This window comes from Leuresthes tenuis, unplaced genomic scaffold (assembly GCF_036924035.1).
Source record: "Leuresthes tenuis unplaced genomic scaffold, fLeuTen1.0.hap1 SCAF_3, whole genome shotgun sequence".
Classification (NCBI taxonomy): domain Eukaryota; kingdom Metazoa; phylum Chordata; class Actinopteri; order Atheriniformes; family Atherinopsidae; genus Leuresthes; species Leuresthes tenuis.
This window is the reverse complement of record NW_027325357.1, coordinates 21,159,076-21,174,268: the sequence shown is the minus strand read 5'-3', so window position 1 is coordinate 21,174,268 and position 15,193 is coordinate 21,159,076. Positions and strand designations below refer to the sequence as shown.

At 39.5% G+C, this 15,193-nt stretch overlaps 2 protein-coding genes across 3 annotated transcripts; one reads left to right on the top strand and one right to left on the bottom strand.

The window, feature by feature from the left end:
• Window positions 1–649: 649 nt before the first annotated feature.
• On the bottom strand, window positions 650–4,616 carry LOC140304195 (trypsin). Of its 2 annotated transcripts, none has more exons than XM_072383181.1 (4): window positions 4,296–4,616; window positions 2,892–3,033; window positions 2,368–2,634; window positions 650–1,207 (listed from the first exon to the last, which is right to left on the bottom strand). In XM_072383181.1, the coding sequence occupies exons 1-4, from the start codon at window positions 4,442–4,444 to the stop codon at window positions 1,028–1,030; spliced, it is 738 nt and encodes a 245-aa protein (XP_072239282.1). In that variant the 5' UTR covers window positions 4,445–4,616; the 3' UTR covers window positions 650–1,027. The 2 variants fall into 2 exon arrangements, with proteins under 2 accessions (XP_072239282.1, XP_072239283.1); XM_072383182.1 differs by lacking the exon at window positions 4,296–4,616 and adding an exon at window positions 3,458–3,652.
• A 6,851-nt stretch (window positions 4,617–11,467) lies between these two features.
• LOC140304194 (trypsin-like) lies at window positions 11,468–14,648 on the top strand. The gene is made up of 5 exons (XM_072383180.1): window positions 11,468–11,582; window positions 11,760–11,910; window positions 12,083–12,224; window positions 13,755–14,012; window positions 14,484–14,648. The coding sequence occupies exons 1-5, from the start codon at window positions 11,519–11,521 to the stop codon at window positions 14,631–14,633; spliced, it is 765 nt and encodes a 254-aa protein (XP_072239281.1). The 5' UTR covers window positions 11,468–11,518; the 3' UTR covers window positions 14,634–14,648.
• The last annotated feature ends 545 nt before the right edge of the window (window positions 14,649–15,193 follow it).

Here is a 15,193-nt window from a genome sequence, read left to right as displayed (position 1 = left end):
CAATAAACATAAGCATGGGGGAAAAGAAATCGATCCTGTCTCAGAGAAACCCGACTAAATATCATTAAACAGACAATAAAATGACAGACGATATCTGAGCCTGCATCTGTGCTAACTTATTCAGGTTGTCATCTGTTCATAGAAGAGGTGCAGTTGTGACACACCCGCTTCCTTTGGATTTGAAGTGGCGTGGTTTTACCACAGGATCCAAATTTAATGGCCACAAGAGTACTTCTTTAAGTTGGTTCTGTTGCTCTCTGACGTGGTTGATAGTTTTTAACCTCCAAAGCTAGATGAATTGTAAATTAAGGTTTAGTAATGACCAAACAGTCATTGCATATTTTGCAACTCAGATAATACTCTTCATCAGGTTTGAGTGGGAGTTGATAAAAACAAAACTAACTAACATATTATCATTGTATTTTAATGTATAATTTAATGGTTCAGATTCTGTTAAATCATGATTTACTTGATTTATTTGCATGAATATGGAGCTACTATATCTGCTTTTATCCAACTAATCCATTCTAACTTTGTCTGCCTAAGTCAACACATAACCCCACTTGGCAGAGAGAAGGTGATAGCAAAAGAAAGAAAAGATGAGGGATTCTTTTTGAGATGAGTAAAACACCCATTTTATTTCAACAAAGAGTAAGACTTTATTTTTCAAATTGGCATTTAAACTACGGACAACCTCACAATTCCATATCTTTTCTAAATGATGATATTTATTACAGGCTGTGACATTTACTAGAGTTACATCAGTAGAAGCGCACAAATTGCACACTATAGTGAAACCTATGATTACTGTAGCTGACACCCAGACTTGTGCTAATACAAGATAATGTCAGAGTAAGAGATCCTTTACCATCACACTGGTATTCAAAATATAGGCACTATCAGAGCAGAATTTCAGAGGCAGCACTGCAGGTTTGCAACAAAAGCACCTCAGATCTTTTCAGGCAGTTCTGACAATTTAAAAAAAGACCAATTTCAGGAACAAATGGTAAGTTTTATATTTTGCTCTTTAGGTCCACTGGTATCCGGAACAGCGAAGATATGACCCATAGATGGTTTGATCTATCCAGCGGCGGAATCTGGACACAGCCGTGTAGACTCCAGGAAACTTTGCATCACCGCAGCCGTTGCCCCATGAGACCACGCCGTAGACCAGTCCTCTGCACACCAATGGCCCACCGGAGTCTCCCTGCAAGGACAAGACCACACCCTCTATCAGTTACCATCTCACAATGTGCCTCATGGAAAAGGCTTTCAGTTTCACAAAATGTTGCATCTGAGTGCTGAGTGCCAGGGTTGGATGTCACAGCCATGTAGGGTTCTCTGTTTGTTGGACTGTCTCTGAGGAAAAACAGGGATATAACATACTGTTGTAACCTGAAGCTGGATAATATCCAATTCTCAAAGTGCAATTGTATAAAGTCATTGAATATGATGCACAGGTCTGCATGAATAAGCCATACATTCAATACACAAATGTTGCATTTCACATAGGAATATCCAGAGAACATGTCCCGTTATCATGCAGATATGTAGCTTCAGATATTTAGCTTATATGTAACGATGTTTCATCTATCTGCAAAAATCAACAATTTGGACATGACACCTATTAAAATAAAATTTCAGTATCTCCATGTGAGATCTATTTCTAAAAGCAAGTTCTTCTTGAAAAACTGCCTGATAGTCATCCGACATGTGTGCCTGCCTTTTTTAGTATTATATGCACAATGGGTCTCACGAGTGAAATATTAACATTTGTCTTTTTTTTTTATTATACAGAAGACGATCATTATTTCACATTAGAGCAGAGATGTACGATTTTAAAGCTGACTTCAATAAGTGTTTAATTCCCATCAGTCGCTTCATAATTTCAAATCTCTTGGAATAGTTAATCATAATCACTTAGAAAGTCTCCTACTGTCGCGTTAAATATAGCACTTTTTAATTAGTCACTCGGTTCTTTACCTAAGGCAAAATATAGCCTACTGGTATATCACACATTGAATTACATGTAATTTTCCTCTCACACCAAAGGCTGAGAAGAAACTCTTTCATGATGCAAAAAGAAAAAGGAATGATAAAATAAGAAATAAAGCAAATCTGTGCGTGTTGTTGTTTGCAGCAACAAATTAGTTTATCTCAAAGTTACGGTCTGGTCTCAGCCCTGATTATACACAGGGAAAAAAAACCAAGGCCAGGACCATGGAGAATTTGTTATTTCAAAGTGAATTTGATGTCTTTTCAAGGATCAAACAATCATGTCTGTCACAATGGGCTGTGCTGAGCAGTGACGCCTACTTACTAAACTTCCTGCTGAAACTTTTGAAGATAAGTGTCTGTTGTCTGTACCTTGCATGCATCTTTTCCTCCAGCCTGATGACCTGCGCAAATCATGTTCGCTGTTATGTTTCCATTGAAGGAGTCACTGCTGTTGCATCTTGTAGTTGAAACAATGGGCACCGTGACTGTCCTGAGCGTGACTGGGACCTGGCTTCCGCCCAAACTGTTGTAGCCCCATCCAGACACCCGACACAGGTGGCCTTCAACCACACCTGTCCCCTGTCTGGGAAGAGGCGCCAGTGACACGATTTTGTTCAGGATCATGGGCGCCCGCAACTGGACAGAAAATCAGAGGACAGTTTGGGCACGTAAAAAAAAAAAAAAACAAGTATATATATATATCACCACTTTTATGTGGCTATATGGTTATATGGTGAAATCTGGTCATTTTTGGTATGAAACACTGTAAACTATCTGGTCGACATCAAACCGCAAACAGAAGCTTACAACTATATTATTGCAACATTCTATGCTAAGATCATATTTGTCTAAGCAACTTTTAAGATAACCGTATAGCCGAATCTCTGTAGTACCTTAATGAGCATGATGTCAGCATTGTTGGTACTTCTGTTGTACAATGGATGGATGACCAGCCTGTGGGGCTTAGCATACTGCTCAGTACCCTCGAAGATATTCACTTTGTAGTCGCCTGCCACTATCATCATCTGGTCTGTCCTTAAAAAACAACGCATTTCCATTTTACATCCCATACATTCCCAAATGTGGCACAAAATAGATCAGTGACTGGGGATTCGGTTATTTCCTTCCCATTTTGTCTTGGTGAAAGCTATTCTTCTTTCTTTCTTTTTTAAAGTAGCTAATTGACATATGTAAGAAATCATGACCAGTATACTAAATCAGAGCTCAGAGTGTGGACGAGCACTGACGGTGACTTGAGAACAATGGCTTACTGTGAGGAAGCAGGGCTGCTGGGGCAGCATAACAGAAATGGACAATTTCCTGGATCCAGACAAGATGGCACTTCACTGTCTCTCTGTTTAGCCCCCACACACACCGATGACGCTGCTCCAAGGTCAGCTGCCATAACTGTATCTCTGTGCTGTTTTACTACCAAATGGCGGCATCGTTGTGACATTACCTGCCTGTGCTAGGATGGATATTTGCTTTTAGACATCTGCTGGGACCATCTGTTCCCATTCTGACAAGTTAGGCTCTGTACAGACCCTGACTTCTAGCCAAAACGAAAAAGAAAAGAAAAAAACACCAGATAAATGTAACCATCTATGCAAGTATTTACCTTGAGGAAAATTAAAACACAAACTGCCAGGTCACATATTAGTTTCAGGTGGTGAAAAGGCCTTGTGATTAGTGATTAATTTCAACCAACTTGTAAATGTGTCAGAGAAAGCAAAAGTTTGGAAGGAGAGAAAGTAATGTAAAGTTTGAACTTCTTTCTCTCTAGCTCTACATTATTTAATTATTTACATGACAAGTTCAAGGTAAGAGATTTACAGTCAAGAATAAGAACATAAGCAAAGAAAAAAAACAGCTGTGGTAGAGACCCACAAGAGGAAAATGGAACGAATTTGTCGGCAATTACTCTCATCTTAGGAAATATCTGATTATATCTGGAAGATGCTAGTAAGTCAAGTGAGGCTATTGTTTGCCAGCTCAGACTATAAACAGTTGCTGAGTCATGATATTTTAATCTTTGTTAGGTCAGGCGCAGTTTGCTAAGTTTGTCCATCCCCCTGTTGCACATCAAGTCTGTTTTAAAACTGGCAAAAACCACCTCAAGTGAGGGTATTAACTTTTACTGAGCATTAGTGCAAGTTTTTAGATGTTTTCCATTTCCATTAACCTTTCTCCCAGCAAGAGAAAAGTCTCAGAATAAGAATGTAAAGCTAGACATTAGGTAGGTAATGTGTCTTCTTTAAGTCTACATGAAATTGATCACAGCCATTGAACATTCTTACCCGATGTTACAGTGTGCTGCGGTCAGAACCCAGTATCTGTGAACTAGTGATCCACCACAGAAGTGTTGGCCGCTGGTGCTCTGCAGTGAGACAATGTATTTGATGGAGTTTGGAGCAGCTGTGTAACCACCTACTATACGGTCCTGCATAATCACACGGCCTGTGTGGAAACACAAACACAAGAACGTGAGTTATACATGTGTTACTCAGTTAGTCCTTGAACTTTTGTCAGGCATGTAGGGTAGATTTGTTACTGATTCCAGAGACCTGTCATGTGAAAACATTTCTCAGTTCTGACCGACTAGCAGGGACTGACAGTGATGATAATCAGATTGAGAGTGGATTTAAAGACAATCTGGATATCAGTCCCACTTGATAAATCCACCCTATAAAACATGGAGATTCTTAAATGAGGAAATGAGAAACTTAATGACAGAGGCCCTCCTTATCCCACTCCCTGACCCCCCTCTCCAAGCCCATTTACCTGGCTTAACAATTAGTGGATTTCTGTCACCCGAGGCCTCTGCATTTTGAAGGTAATGTAATACAGCCTACTTGAACCCTCCAGTGTCCCTGCTTCATTTTGGGTTCTGAAACAGTAGAGTGGCAACTCTTTCTGCCCGTGTTATGCAACAGCTATACAGTTAGAGACATGGTGGGAACAGCAAGTTCCTTTTCCTTCAAACATCTATAGCTGTCCATGCAATTTTTTTTTTTTTTAAGGACAGTTTTTTATAACTGCAACAATGAATTGACAGCAGTCAATATTAGCAACAAGCTTCTTGTGTGTCTCTATTATGTCTCTGGGATCATTATATTGTTATGTTGTCCATTGCTCCCAGAGGCAAAGTTTTTCTACAGAAACTGTGATGTCCTTTGAGGATATTGATATCTGATGTTTATCAAGGATCACCTCCAAGGATATCCTGATGAACTGAAGCAGTTCAGGTACAAACGTCTTGCGAGGGATAAAACATGATGTTGGTCTCCATGGCAAAAAAACCAAGAGGGACTCGTTTCTTCGAGACAGGTTCGCACCTGTCCTTTACCAAAGGTAATTTAGTCAAAGAAGGAAGCTTTCATTCATCAACTCATTGGTAAATGGACTACATTTCTATTGCACCTTTTTATCTTATCTAGGCTCTACAAAGCACTTTCCAGTGTGTTTCTCAATCCATTCATGCAAACACTCATGTAGCACCTCTTATTCTATTTATACGCACTATACATGCAGTGTTTTTTGTCTGTCATACATACAGTCACACACCAATGGGTATATCAGAGTCCACGTGGAGTTCAGTGTCTTGCCCAAGGCAACGTTGACACGTGGAGTGGCGTGGAGTGCTTCTTTTTTTTTTTGAAAGATTGTTCTTTTGGCCAGAGGGACATACTACCTTGTTGAAGCAAGCAGCATCACGAGGAAAGAGGACAACATACAAATTTCTCAGGCAAACATGAAGCAGTTTCTTGAAAGACTTTCAATTCCTTCCAACAAAATAATGATCTGAAGCTTGGAGCTAAATTGGTCCAAAAACTGTTAACAGAAAACAATATCAGTTTTCAGAGTGGCTCGTCTAGAATCCATACCTGAATATTATTTCAAATCTGTGGAGAAAACTAAAGACCAGTGCTGTGTTTGTAATACCAGGCTGATGAGACTCAAATGTCTTCCACTAATTTTTTTCAGGCTTTGACTACAGAAAACCGATCATCAATTCCAACTTTTAAATGAAATTTGTGTCCCAATTATATGGTATGATCCATGAGTGAGTTGCTCGTATCAGATTCCATGTGGCTTTTGGCTTATACGCACGTGACAATCATTGTCATCATAAACCTTCAGCGCTACTAGCAATAGCTGTTAAACTGGACTAGCTAGCCTTCTGGGTTTTCTTGTCATCAATCTTTTCCTTCTCATGTAGCTGGACAAAGGTTTGCCAACCTCTAGAGCTAAATGTCATCTAAATTAGCTGCAATAGCTTCAAATTCCAGAATTGTTTGCAAGTCTCAATATGATCTATTGAGTGGCCTCACAAATATGACATTTTCTGTAGTTGTTGATGCAAATGACGTGCTTAAAAAGTGTCTCACAATAAGTGCACATGTGTGCCGTTTAGGTGGGCAGTCGTGTTCATGGGTTAATCAGATGGAAGAAAGTTTGAAGTTTTGACTGTGAACTGTCAAATCTCATCTTTATTGAATCAGAATTGAATTGAACAATGTGGCTGAATATAGCCTAGACGGGTGAAAAGGCGGCCTTTCCCACTTTTGACACACAAGTCAAACATGTTGTTCATTCCTATGTTTTCAAGCATCAGTTTTAAAAATTGTGTAATTTCTTTCAAACATTGTCTATTCTCACCTTGAATATCAGGTATCAGCCTCTGCCTTCTCCAGCTGATTCAAAACGCTGCAGCTAAAGTAATTATGGGGACAAACTGGCACAAACAAATCACTTCTGTGCATACCTCGTTCCACTGGCTCAATTAGATTTTGTACTGATCTTAAAATCTTACATTTGTCTCTGTTTAATAATCTTGTGATAACAACTCTCCTGCTGATATGCTAGATTAGAAGCTGCAGCCAGGTGCTAGGTTGGCATATAGTTTTGGAACAAGATGGAACTGCAAGAAACAATTCACCAGTGCATATGGGACATTTTATTAGATGAGTTGCCAGGCAACCAGACGAGACCCGAGAAAGATGCTTTTCCCAGCCAACAGGTATGGCAATGGCAAATAATTTTTTTGATGTCCACAAGGGTTCATTTGACATAGATTAGCAACTGGACTCAACACACCACAAGCAGGCTAAAAAACGTATTGCATGTCACTTTGAAATATTCTTGTTTGGGTTTTTTTTGTTCCCACAGGGACCACCATCTCAATGTGATATCATTTTGGATTCTGGGTGTACATACAGTACACAGAACGTCAGAACAGACCAACTCCATAGTTTTTTGTTATTGCATGGCAGCTGCAATACACTGTCATTAGGAAGTGCAGCTCATAACCAAACTTAGTATAAGCCTAAAGAGATCATTTGGTTTATGCATCGTGTATTACCTGGCAGAATGATCACAGGCAGAGGTCAGTGCCCACTTAATAAGTGCTAATATAAATTTCTGCATATTTCGAGTACTTCACAACATTACCTTGATGTCAGACAGCCCATTCTAGTTGGGGAACTGAAGTGGTATACATCCATCTGTGCCTGAAAGACTCCACCGAAAAGCTATCATTTACACTTGCAGGACACGGGAGTTGCTCATCTACCTATGCCTCACTTGGTTAGTTTTGTTTGTGTTTTTGTTTGACTTTGAAATGCAACAAAGACTTAATTCAGATCTAAGATGAGGCCGTCATCTCGCGATATAAAACTGTGCATATCTTCATGCCATCTCCCATCAGTTCTTTGCACACTTTAAGAGCACCTCCTCTGGTGTTTATGTTCGCACCTCCCTCAAGATGCCATATAATTTATACAAAATTGTACATAACGCACACCATCACTGGAAGCAAAATACTATCTAAACCATCTTGCTGCATTTGTACATGTTGGTGCCATACACTTACTCATAGATCATGACAGCAAGAAATATCCAAGGACTATATCTATAAGACAGCATAACGACCCACAACCTAAAACTGCAGAATTCAGAGGGCCAGGAGTACGTGTGCTCAAGGCTTCATGACCATAACCTTTAAGAATCAGTAAAATATCCAATAGAATTTTTCTGCATTGCTATTAATGTGCAATAAACAAATAATCTATCAGACAAAGCTGAGTATGTGGATTTTGATTGACTGGTTGTTTACTCCTTGTCTGATGGACAATGGAAAAAACTATCAGTCTTCTCTCGTTCTCACATTTTACCACAATGTCAAACAATTCGTTTTAAAAAATTGAGGAAATAGTTTAGGTAAAAATGCATAATAATAGAAGAAAATAATGTACTCACTGTGGACTGTTATTAGATCCAGGAGCACACAGCATAACCACATGAGCAGGTTCATTGTGACAGAGGAAGCTAGAGACTGTTATCTCACACCTTACCAGAGACTGAACCACTGCATTCAGACAACCAGTGTCCTCTCATACATTCCAGTCCGGAAAAAGAGGGAGTCAGTCACATCAACATGTATCCTCAAGTTTCTTGTGAAAAAGTTTTTTATTTCATTGTTCATCATGCAACAGGGAGGTCCAACACAGTGGCACTGATTGAAAAGGAAAGAAAGAGGCGAAAGCAACAAAGTTCACATTCAAAAAGTATCTACTATCAGAACTCTGTCTTCTGACCCTCCTGACTTGTCAAAAGGCCTTGCATTGCTGCCATGGCAACACTGAGTACTGTGCCGAGCAGGTTCATCTATACTGTATCAGCACACTGCGTTTCATCATTGTGGCTTATCCCTGTTGAAATGTTTCAATGGCCCACTGTGTGTATATGCGTGGGTGTGCGTGTGTGTGTGTGTGTGTGCATGTGTTGCACGGCTTTGTTTGGCTGTTGTGGGGAAAGTCACATCTGAGAGAAACTGACAGGGATATTCTACACACCAGTCTCTGTGTCAATCATCAACCATCAGTGAATCCACGTCAGCAATCATAATACCACATTATCATCAGCACAACAACAGCAACAATGATGATGATGATGATGATGAGCCCTCTGGCAAGTCAACATCATTCACAGGACGGAGGGTGGGAATCTCTTCTGACCTCCTTTTGTCCCACATTTACAGCAGGCTGAATAATTGATGCTTCCCCCAGCAGAATGGCAGAGACGGCTTTGTGCGGCCTCCAACTGTCAGGTGTTTCCTTGGGCAACGCTACAATGGCCCTGAGATGCAAAACACTGCAGCAATAGACAAAATGTTTTACAGTAGTGGTAAATGGAATGCATTTCTATGGCAATTTTACACTAAAATCCACATTCACCTGTCCACACGCACTCTGACATAGCACTTCTTAATCTATAGAGTTTTTAATCTATGCAGAGCCTTTTACACACAACACACAATGGTGAACACGTCGAGGCTGATGTGGGCTTCGGTGTCCTGCCCAAAGACACTTCAACATGTGGCCTGTGGAAGGCAGGGGTGGAACCATGACCTAGTGATTAGAACACAGCTCTCCCTCCTGAGCCACATCTGCCTCGTAAAGAGACATAAAAGACAACAACAAAGCAAAGACAAAAATTACAACATGCTGTGTTTTGTAAAATATCCATTTTGTTATTTTTTCCGAGATATCATCATGTTGTTGTTTTTTTTTCTTTTAACATTTAGTCCAGTGTTGCTGTGTTTTGCACCTCAGAGCCACCGAACTGCAGGCTTCTCAACTGCAGTAGATGACTTTTGCAACTTCTTTATGAACAAATACTGGTGAATGCTGTGAAAACTATTAGATTAATCAGACCAACGCATATCATTGTTTCTGGATAGATGTATCGCTGGATTCCAATGAAACACATAATTGAGTTTGGGGTGAATCTAAATGCTTTTGGCTTGTAATTTGACATTGTGTGTCTGTTTTTACATTTTGCCTTTCTCCTGACACACAATGCATACAGTACCACTTGTAAATGTCTTGAAGCAATAGCAACATTTTGATGACGTGCGCTGCTTTCAGACTCACCATGGAGATGTCTGTACGGCACATGCAGTTTTGTTCAAGGCCTCTGCCTCGATTCTCGCTGTCACAAACGCACACAAGGCACAAAGACATCGTGTTCGTCACAACAACTTTTTCACCTGAGGGAGGGAGGGAGCTGAGCATGCTATCACCTTTCATCCTCACAGGTAGAATGACACCTTGGGGAGTGCAGACAGTAAGCAGGCTATGAGTTACAAATCAAAACACCCACGTAGTTGGGAACTCTGACAGGGGAAAAAAAACAAACTAATTTAATGACAATAAAAAAGTAACATAACATGAAAAAACTGCTGAGAAACTAAATGAGAGTGACACCTGGGGAGATGAATGGGGTTGTAAGAGAAGAGGGTGACAACAGTGCATCTCCACTGGATCAGACTTGTCCATACAGACCAGGCTTTAGTACCAATTTGCGTTTTTTTTTTCTTCTGAAACATGACTGCTTTATTTAGATTATTTAGAGTAAATTTGAGGGAAAAATTCCACATCAACGATGTTTGTGCTCAGCTCAGCCATCAAAACATTTCTGAAGTTTTTCTTTGCCAAAGCATCGTATAAATGCTGTTATGTGCTGCTCATCTCAAGTTAACAGAGCGCTGGAGGGTGAATATATTATACTCTTTCTACCGTGCTCTCTGTAGCATCACTGGATATACAAACAAAATGTCTTACAAGCATAATCTATCATTTCTCTGGCGTGTTGGGTTTCATCTCTGCAAGGCTTTACTTTGTCTCTGCCACTGGACAATAGGCTGAAGCTGTGAGAATAAAACCCTTTGAAAGAAAGGTTTGAAAGAGAAGGCTGGTTTTTTTTGTATAGAGTCCATCATGTCCTTTCTGCATGTTACAGAGACTTTAATAATGGTGGGAATAATAAGAAGGACAAGCCTGCGTACAGTATAAAAGTGGCCTAGGCATTCTCAAACTCCTCCTGGCACGTAAGTTTGTGTGTGTGAAAACTGGAAGTGGTTGGATTCTGACTTGAGTGTTGATAAGGTGAGGCAGCTTTGTACATATACAATGGTTACATATTTTTATTCATTAGCTATTTAATGCAAATATGGAATACAAACCACTAAACTGAAGTTCACATTACAACTTTTGGAAGGTATTGGAAGCCATTTCATGGTGGTTGTAAATCCTGGATCCTTTTTATCATGTCAGTTTAAGACCTGCTTGTTTAACCAGTAACCCAAGAAGTGCTAAATACAAAAGAAAGAAAAAGAAAAGAGAAAGAATTATAGTGTGAAAATAGGAGCATCACAAGAGGATTCTTGGCGACTAAAGACACTTGATGGAAGACCCAATGTTTGATGCAGAGACATCATGTATATCAAGATATATTTAGACATCATTTTCATTTGGTCCTTTGTGAAATTTGCATCAACAGCGCTGATTTTTTTTTAATTAAAAACTGTACATGCTAAAATCCAGTAAATGATCTTGCATCTGAAATACATGTGGCCAATATTAACACAGTCTTTATCTCCCCCATTACAAGCCTTTTTCCCTTGTATGTCACAATAACAACTCTGATTACCTCTGTTTTCTTTTTCTTTGTAGCTGCGATGATGAAGCTGGCTCCATCCTATCACCTCTTACTGCTTATCCTGCTTATAGTTAACATGACAGGTGAGGTACATGGCAAAAACTACAAACAATATCATTATATACAGCCTCTTTTTTTTAGCAGTATTTGAAATGACTAAACAAAAAGAATGAAAATGAAAGCTACATGATGGAACAGCAATCCTTTCTTTTTATGAAAAGGGTCCTCGCTCTGTGTTTAACTTCCTTCTTTACTCTTAGGTGTGTTTGGGAACAGAATCATTGGGGGTGCTGTGGTGAAGCCTAACTCCATCAAGTATCAGGCCTCCCTCCTGTACAGAGACTCACACTTTTGTGGAGGCACCCTGATACACCCGCAGTGGGTGGCGTCTGCTGCCCACTGCTGGAGGCCGTAAGTTACTGCAGCTGTTTAACTGTGGCACCGCTAAGCATGCAATAAAAATGTTATCATCACCAGATGACCTTCTATGTGACTTTGAAAAAAAAAACTAATAGCCTAATCTGTAGTTGATAAACAAACTTCTTATAAATCTTGCCTTTAACTTCCTTTTGTGGTCTTGTAGGAATCACATGATAAAAGTGGTCCTGGGTCAACACAGTCTTGGTGCGGTTAATGGATTTGAGCAGATATTTAACGTCTCCTTAATCATCAAACACTACCAGTACAGCTACTGGATGCTTGACAATGATATCATGCTGCTTAAGGTAAGAAACAACTGTGAGAACACAGGTCAGGGTTGGGGTTAAGGGGTGTTCAGAAGCAGGCAATCAATTGACATAGATCTTGTGAATGCAGGTGATTTAATTGCAGGCCCTTTTTTTTATGTTGATAAATCAGTGACTGAAGCACTGAAGCTGAGTTATAAAAGCGTGAACTGTTTGCCAAGTTAATACACAACTGCAAATGAAGACTGATGTGATATGCTTTTCCACCGCTCTGTTTCTTACCATACAGCCTATTTGTTACATTGTGGCAAAAATAGATGTAAAATTTGTGATCAAGTGATATGTAACTAAACAAATCAAGCACTTTACGAACAATGCTTACCCATAACCATGTGTTAGTGATAATGTTCTCATGATACAACAACTCTTAGTTTGAACCCTTTACACTAAGGTGCTCAGTTTTTAACACATATTCACACATCACGACCTGTTATAACATAATGGCATGAATGTTTTCCAGGACAGAATTGTTAGAGCATCACTTATAGATGGATGTGTAGATTAATTGCAGTGGGGTAGAGATGTCACCTCCAATCAGGAGGAATCAAAACTTTGTTTTCAGATTTGGTTGGTGCACTAACCAGTGAACCAGAGACTTGCTTAAGATACCACAAAAATGCACACCTTTATGCCATCATTCTGATTTACTTATTTACCCCTCTGTCTTTATTTTCCTGTTTACTGCTTAAGAACTCATAAGTTCATTTTGAGGAACCTTTACTAGTTGTGTCGTAGAAATATGATGTGATGCCCTGGTGAGCAAAAAGTTGGGATGCTGTATAAAAATGTAGAATGTGATGACCTGGAAATAATGATGGAAAATATATCAAGTGTTTAAACTGACTAATTTAAAGTTTGAAAATTATACACTCATTTGCCAACAATATGATGACAAAAAATGTGGAAACACTACAAAAAAAAAGTGGTGGAACATCTCCCAACTAATGAGAAAACTGTGCAACAAGGAAAAAATTCTTACTGTTGCTTTTCTAAAATTCATTTCACAGAGCTGTACAGTGGAGTAAAAGGGCTACATTAAGACTCTTGACCACTCAGTAGGCTATATACTGGTAGTTGGAGGCTCATTTATAAACGCCAGCTTATTGTTGGCCAGATCAGCAGCTGGCTTCAGTTTGAATACAGTCTCCAACTACAAGTATAACACCTAATTATGTCCTTTTCACTTGCCAATTTGCTCCATGTCGAATACTTGGGCACATTTCTTCCTTTCCTCTAAATACCAAATTAACACTCCCTCATTCCTCATGGTCTCACCCTGTGCCTACATACAAATCCACTGTACGCACCAGGAGGAACTGGTAATCGTTCTATTGCTACCAGATTTATAGAATATGAGTGTAATGTGAACAGCAGGCTGTTTGATGAATTTTAACTGAGACGCTAAATAAAAATCCCTGTGTTTTATAATGTGGGCAGAAAAAGAATATTACCACTTTCAGTACTAGCTTTTTAAGATGACTGACAGAGGCATATGTTCTCTGTGGGCAGCTGGACCGTCCAGCTAACATCAATGCCGTGGTGGAGCCAGTCTCTTTGCCAGAAAAGGACTCACCGCCTTTGGAAAACCTCGCCCAGTGTACAGTCAGTGGCTGGGGTGTGACCTGGGTCTATGGCCAAAGTCTGTCCTCTGATCTGATGTCTGTAAACGTGGATTACTTCTCAGACTGCTGGAACTACTACTATTTCAGGGTCACGGACAATATGATCTGTGCCGGTTCACTTCATGGTGGGAGAGACTCGTGCCAGGTGAGCCACAAAGTTCTGTGTCTATGTGTGAGAGCTTGAAGGGGAGGGATAAACTGGTAAGTTTTAACTCTAAAGTCATCACTTCTGTCTTACCAAATCATATTACTCACTTTAGGTTGCATTACTTATTGCACGTCACCAAACCTAAGAAGAAAGCTGCCTGATGTGGCTGAGCAAAAAAGATCTTCTCTATGGATGCAAAACATTGCAATTTAACACTACAAACGATTCCTTTTACATCACTACAAAGTCCACTGAGTGGACAAAACAATAATTAACTGTAAAAGTTTTTTACACTGTCTTCTTTGCAAATAAACCAGCAAACATGTTAAATTATAATCAGGTATTATAATCAGGTTGAGAATCAACAAATCTGACTGATCTGATACGTTACAACCTACTTTGCTAACATTTATTGTTAAGCTGTGTTGCACTGACTCCCCCGATAAATCCTCATGTTCCCCCCCACAGGGTGACTCAGGAGGACCACTCGTCTGTAACGGTAAATTTGAAGGTATTGTGTCTTGGGGCATTGGCTGTGCCTATGCTTTCTACCCGGGTGTCTACACCAAAGTCAGAAACTACATCTCATGGATGAACTGGGTCATTCAGAACAGTTAATGATGCTGAAGCTCACAGGACATTCTGCTGTGATGCATATTTAAGTGGACACTAAAGGACCCAAAGATCTTTATGGGTGGTTTTTTTGGGCTTTTTTTGTCTTTCACAGTTCTTTAATATAAACTTCCAAAACTACACTGAGAGATTATCACCTGAATTCACATTATTGTAAAAGATAGACCATGTCAAAAACATTTGTTATACTTAATGTTATACTTAATACTTAACTTTGTATTTTCTGTTTTTTTTTTTAACTATGTTTATGTGAGGTTATGCGATGTAAAAACATGTAATGGATTCTGTGTTTGAAATTAATTTTCTCTTTGAAGCTAGAATTTCTCCACTATTAAACAAAATGTTGTACTTAAAAATAAAGATACATATTTTCTCAGACTGACTCTTCTGTTCTCTCAATTAGCCCACCCTGATACACAAGATTAGGAAATGCCACCAGGAAAGTGTTTAGCTGACTTTCAGTCACAAGCAAGTCACAAGCAAGTCATACATGAGACCTGCCCACATCTCTTCTTTAATGTGACACCTGCTTAAAAATATTCATG

Coding starts and splice junctions, on each gene's coding strand:
- LOC140304195 (XM_072383181.1), bottom strand. CDS start 4,444: ATGCAGGACCGTATAGTAGGTGGTTACACAGCTGCTCCAAACTCCATC. Junction 3,034..4,295: donor GCAGCACACTGTAACATCGG/GTAAGAATGTTC, acceptor TTGTTTTTTAAG/GACAGACCAGATGATGATAG. Junction 1,208..2,367: donor GAGGAAAAGATGCATGCAAG/GTACAGACAACA, acceptor TTGTCCTTGCAG/GGAGACTCCGGTGGGCCATT.
- LOC140304194 (XM_072383180.1), top strand. CDS start 11,519: ATGATGAAGCTGGCTCCATCCTATCACCTCTTACTGCTTATCCTGCTT. Junction 11,583..11,759: donor GCTTATAGTTAACATGACAG/GTGAGGTACATG, acceptor CTTTACTCTTAG/GTGTGTTTGGGAACAGAATC. Junction 12,225..13,754: donor ATGATATCATGCTGCTTAAG/GTAAGAAACAAC, acceptor CTCTGTGGGCAG/CTGGACCGTCCAGCTAACAT.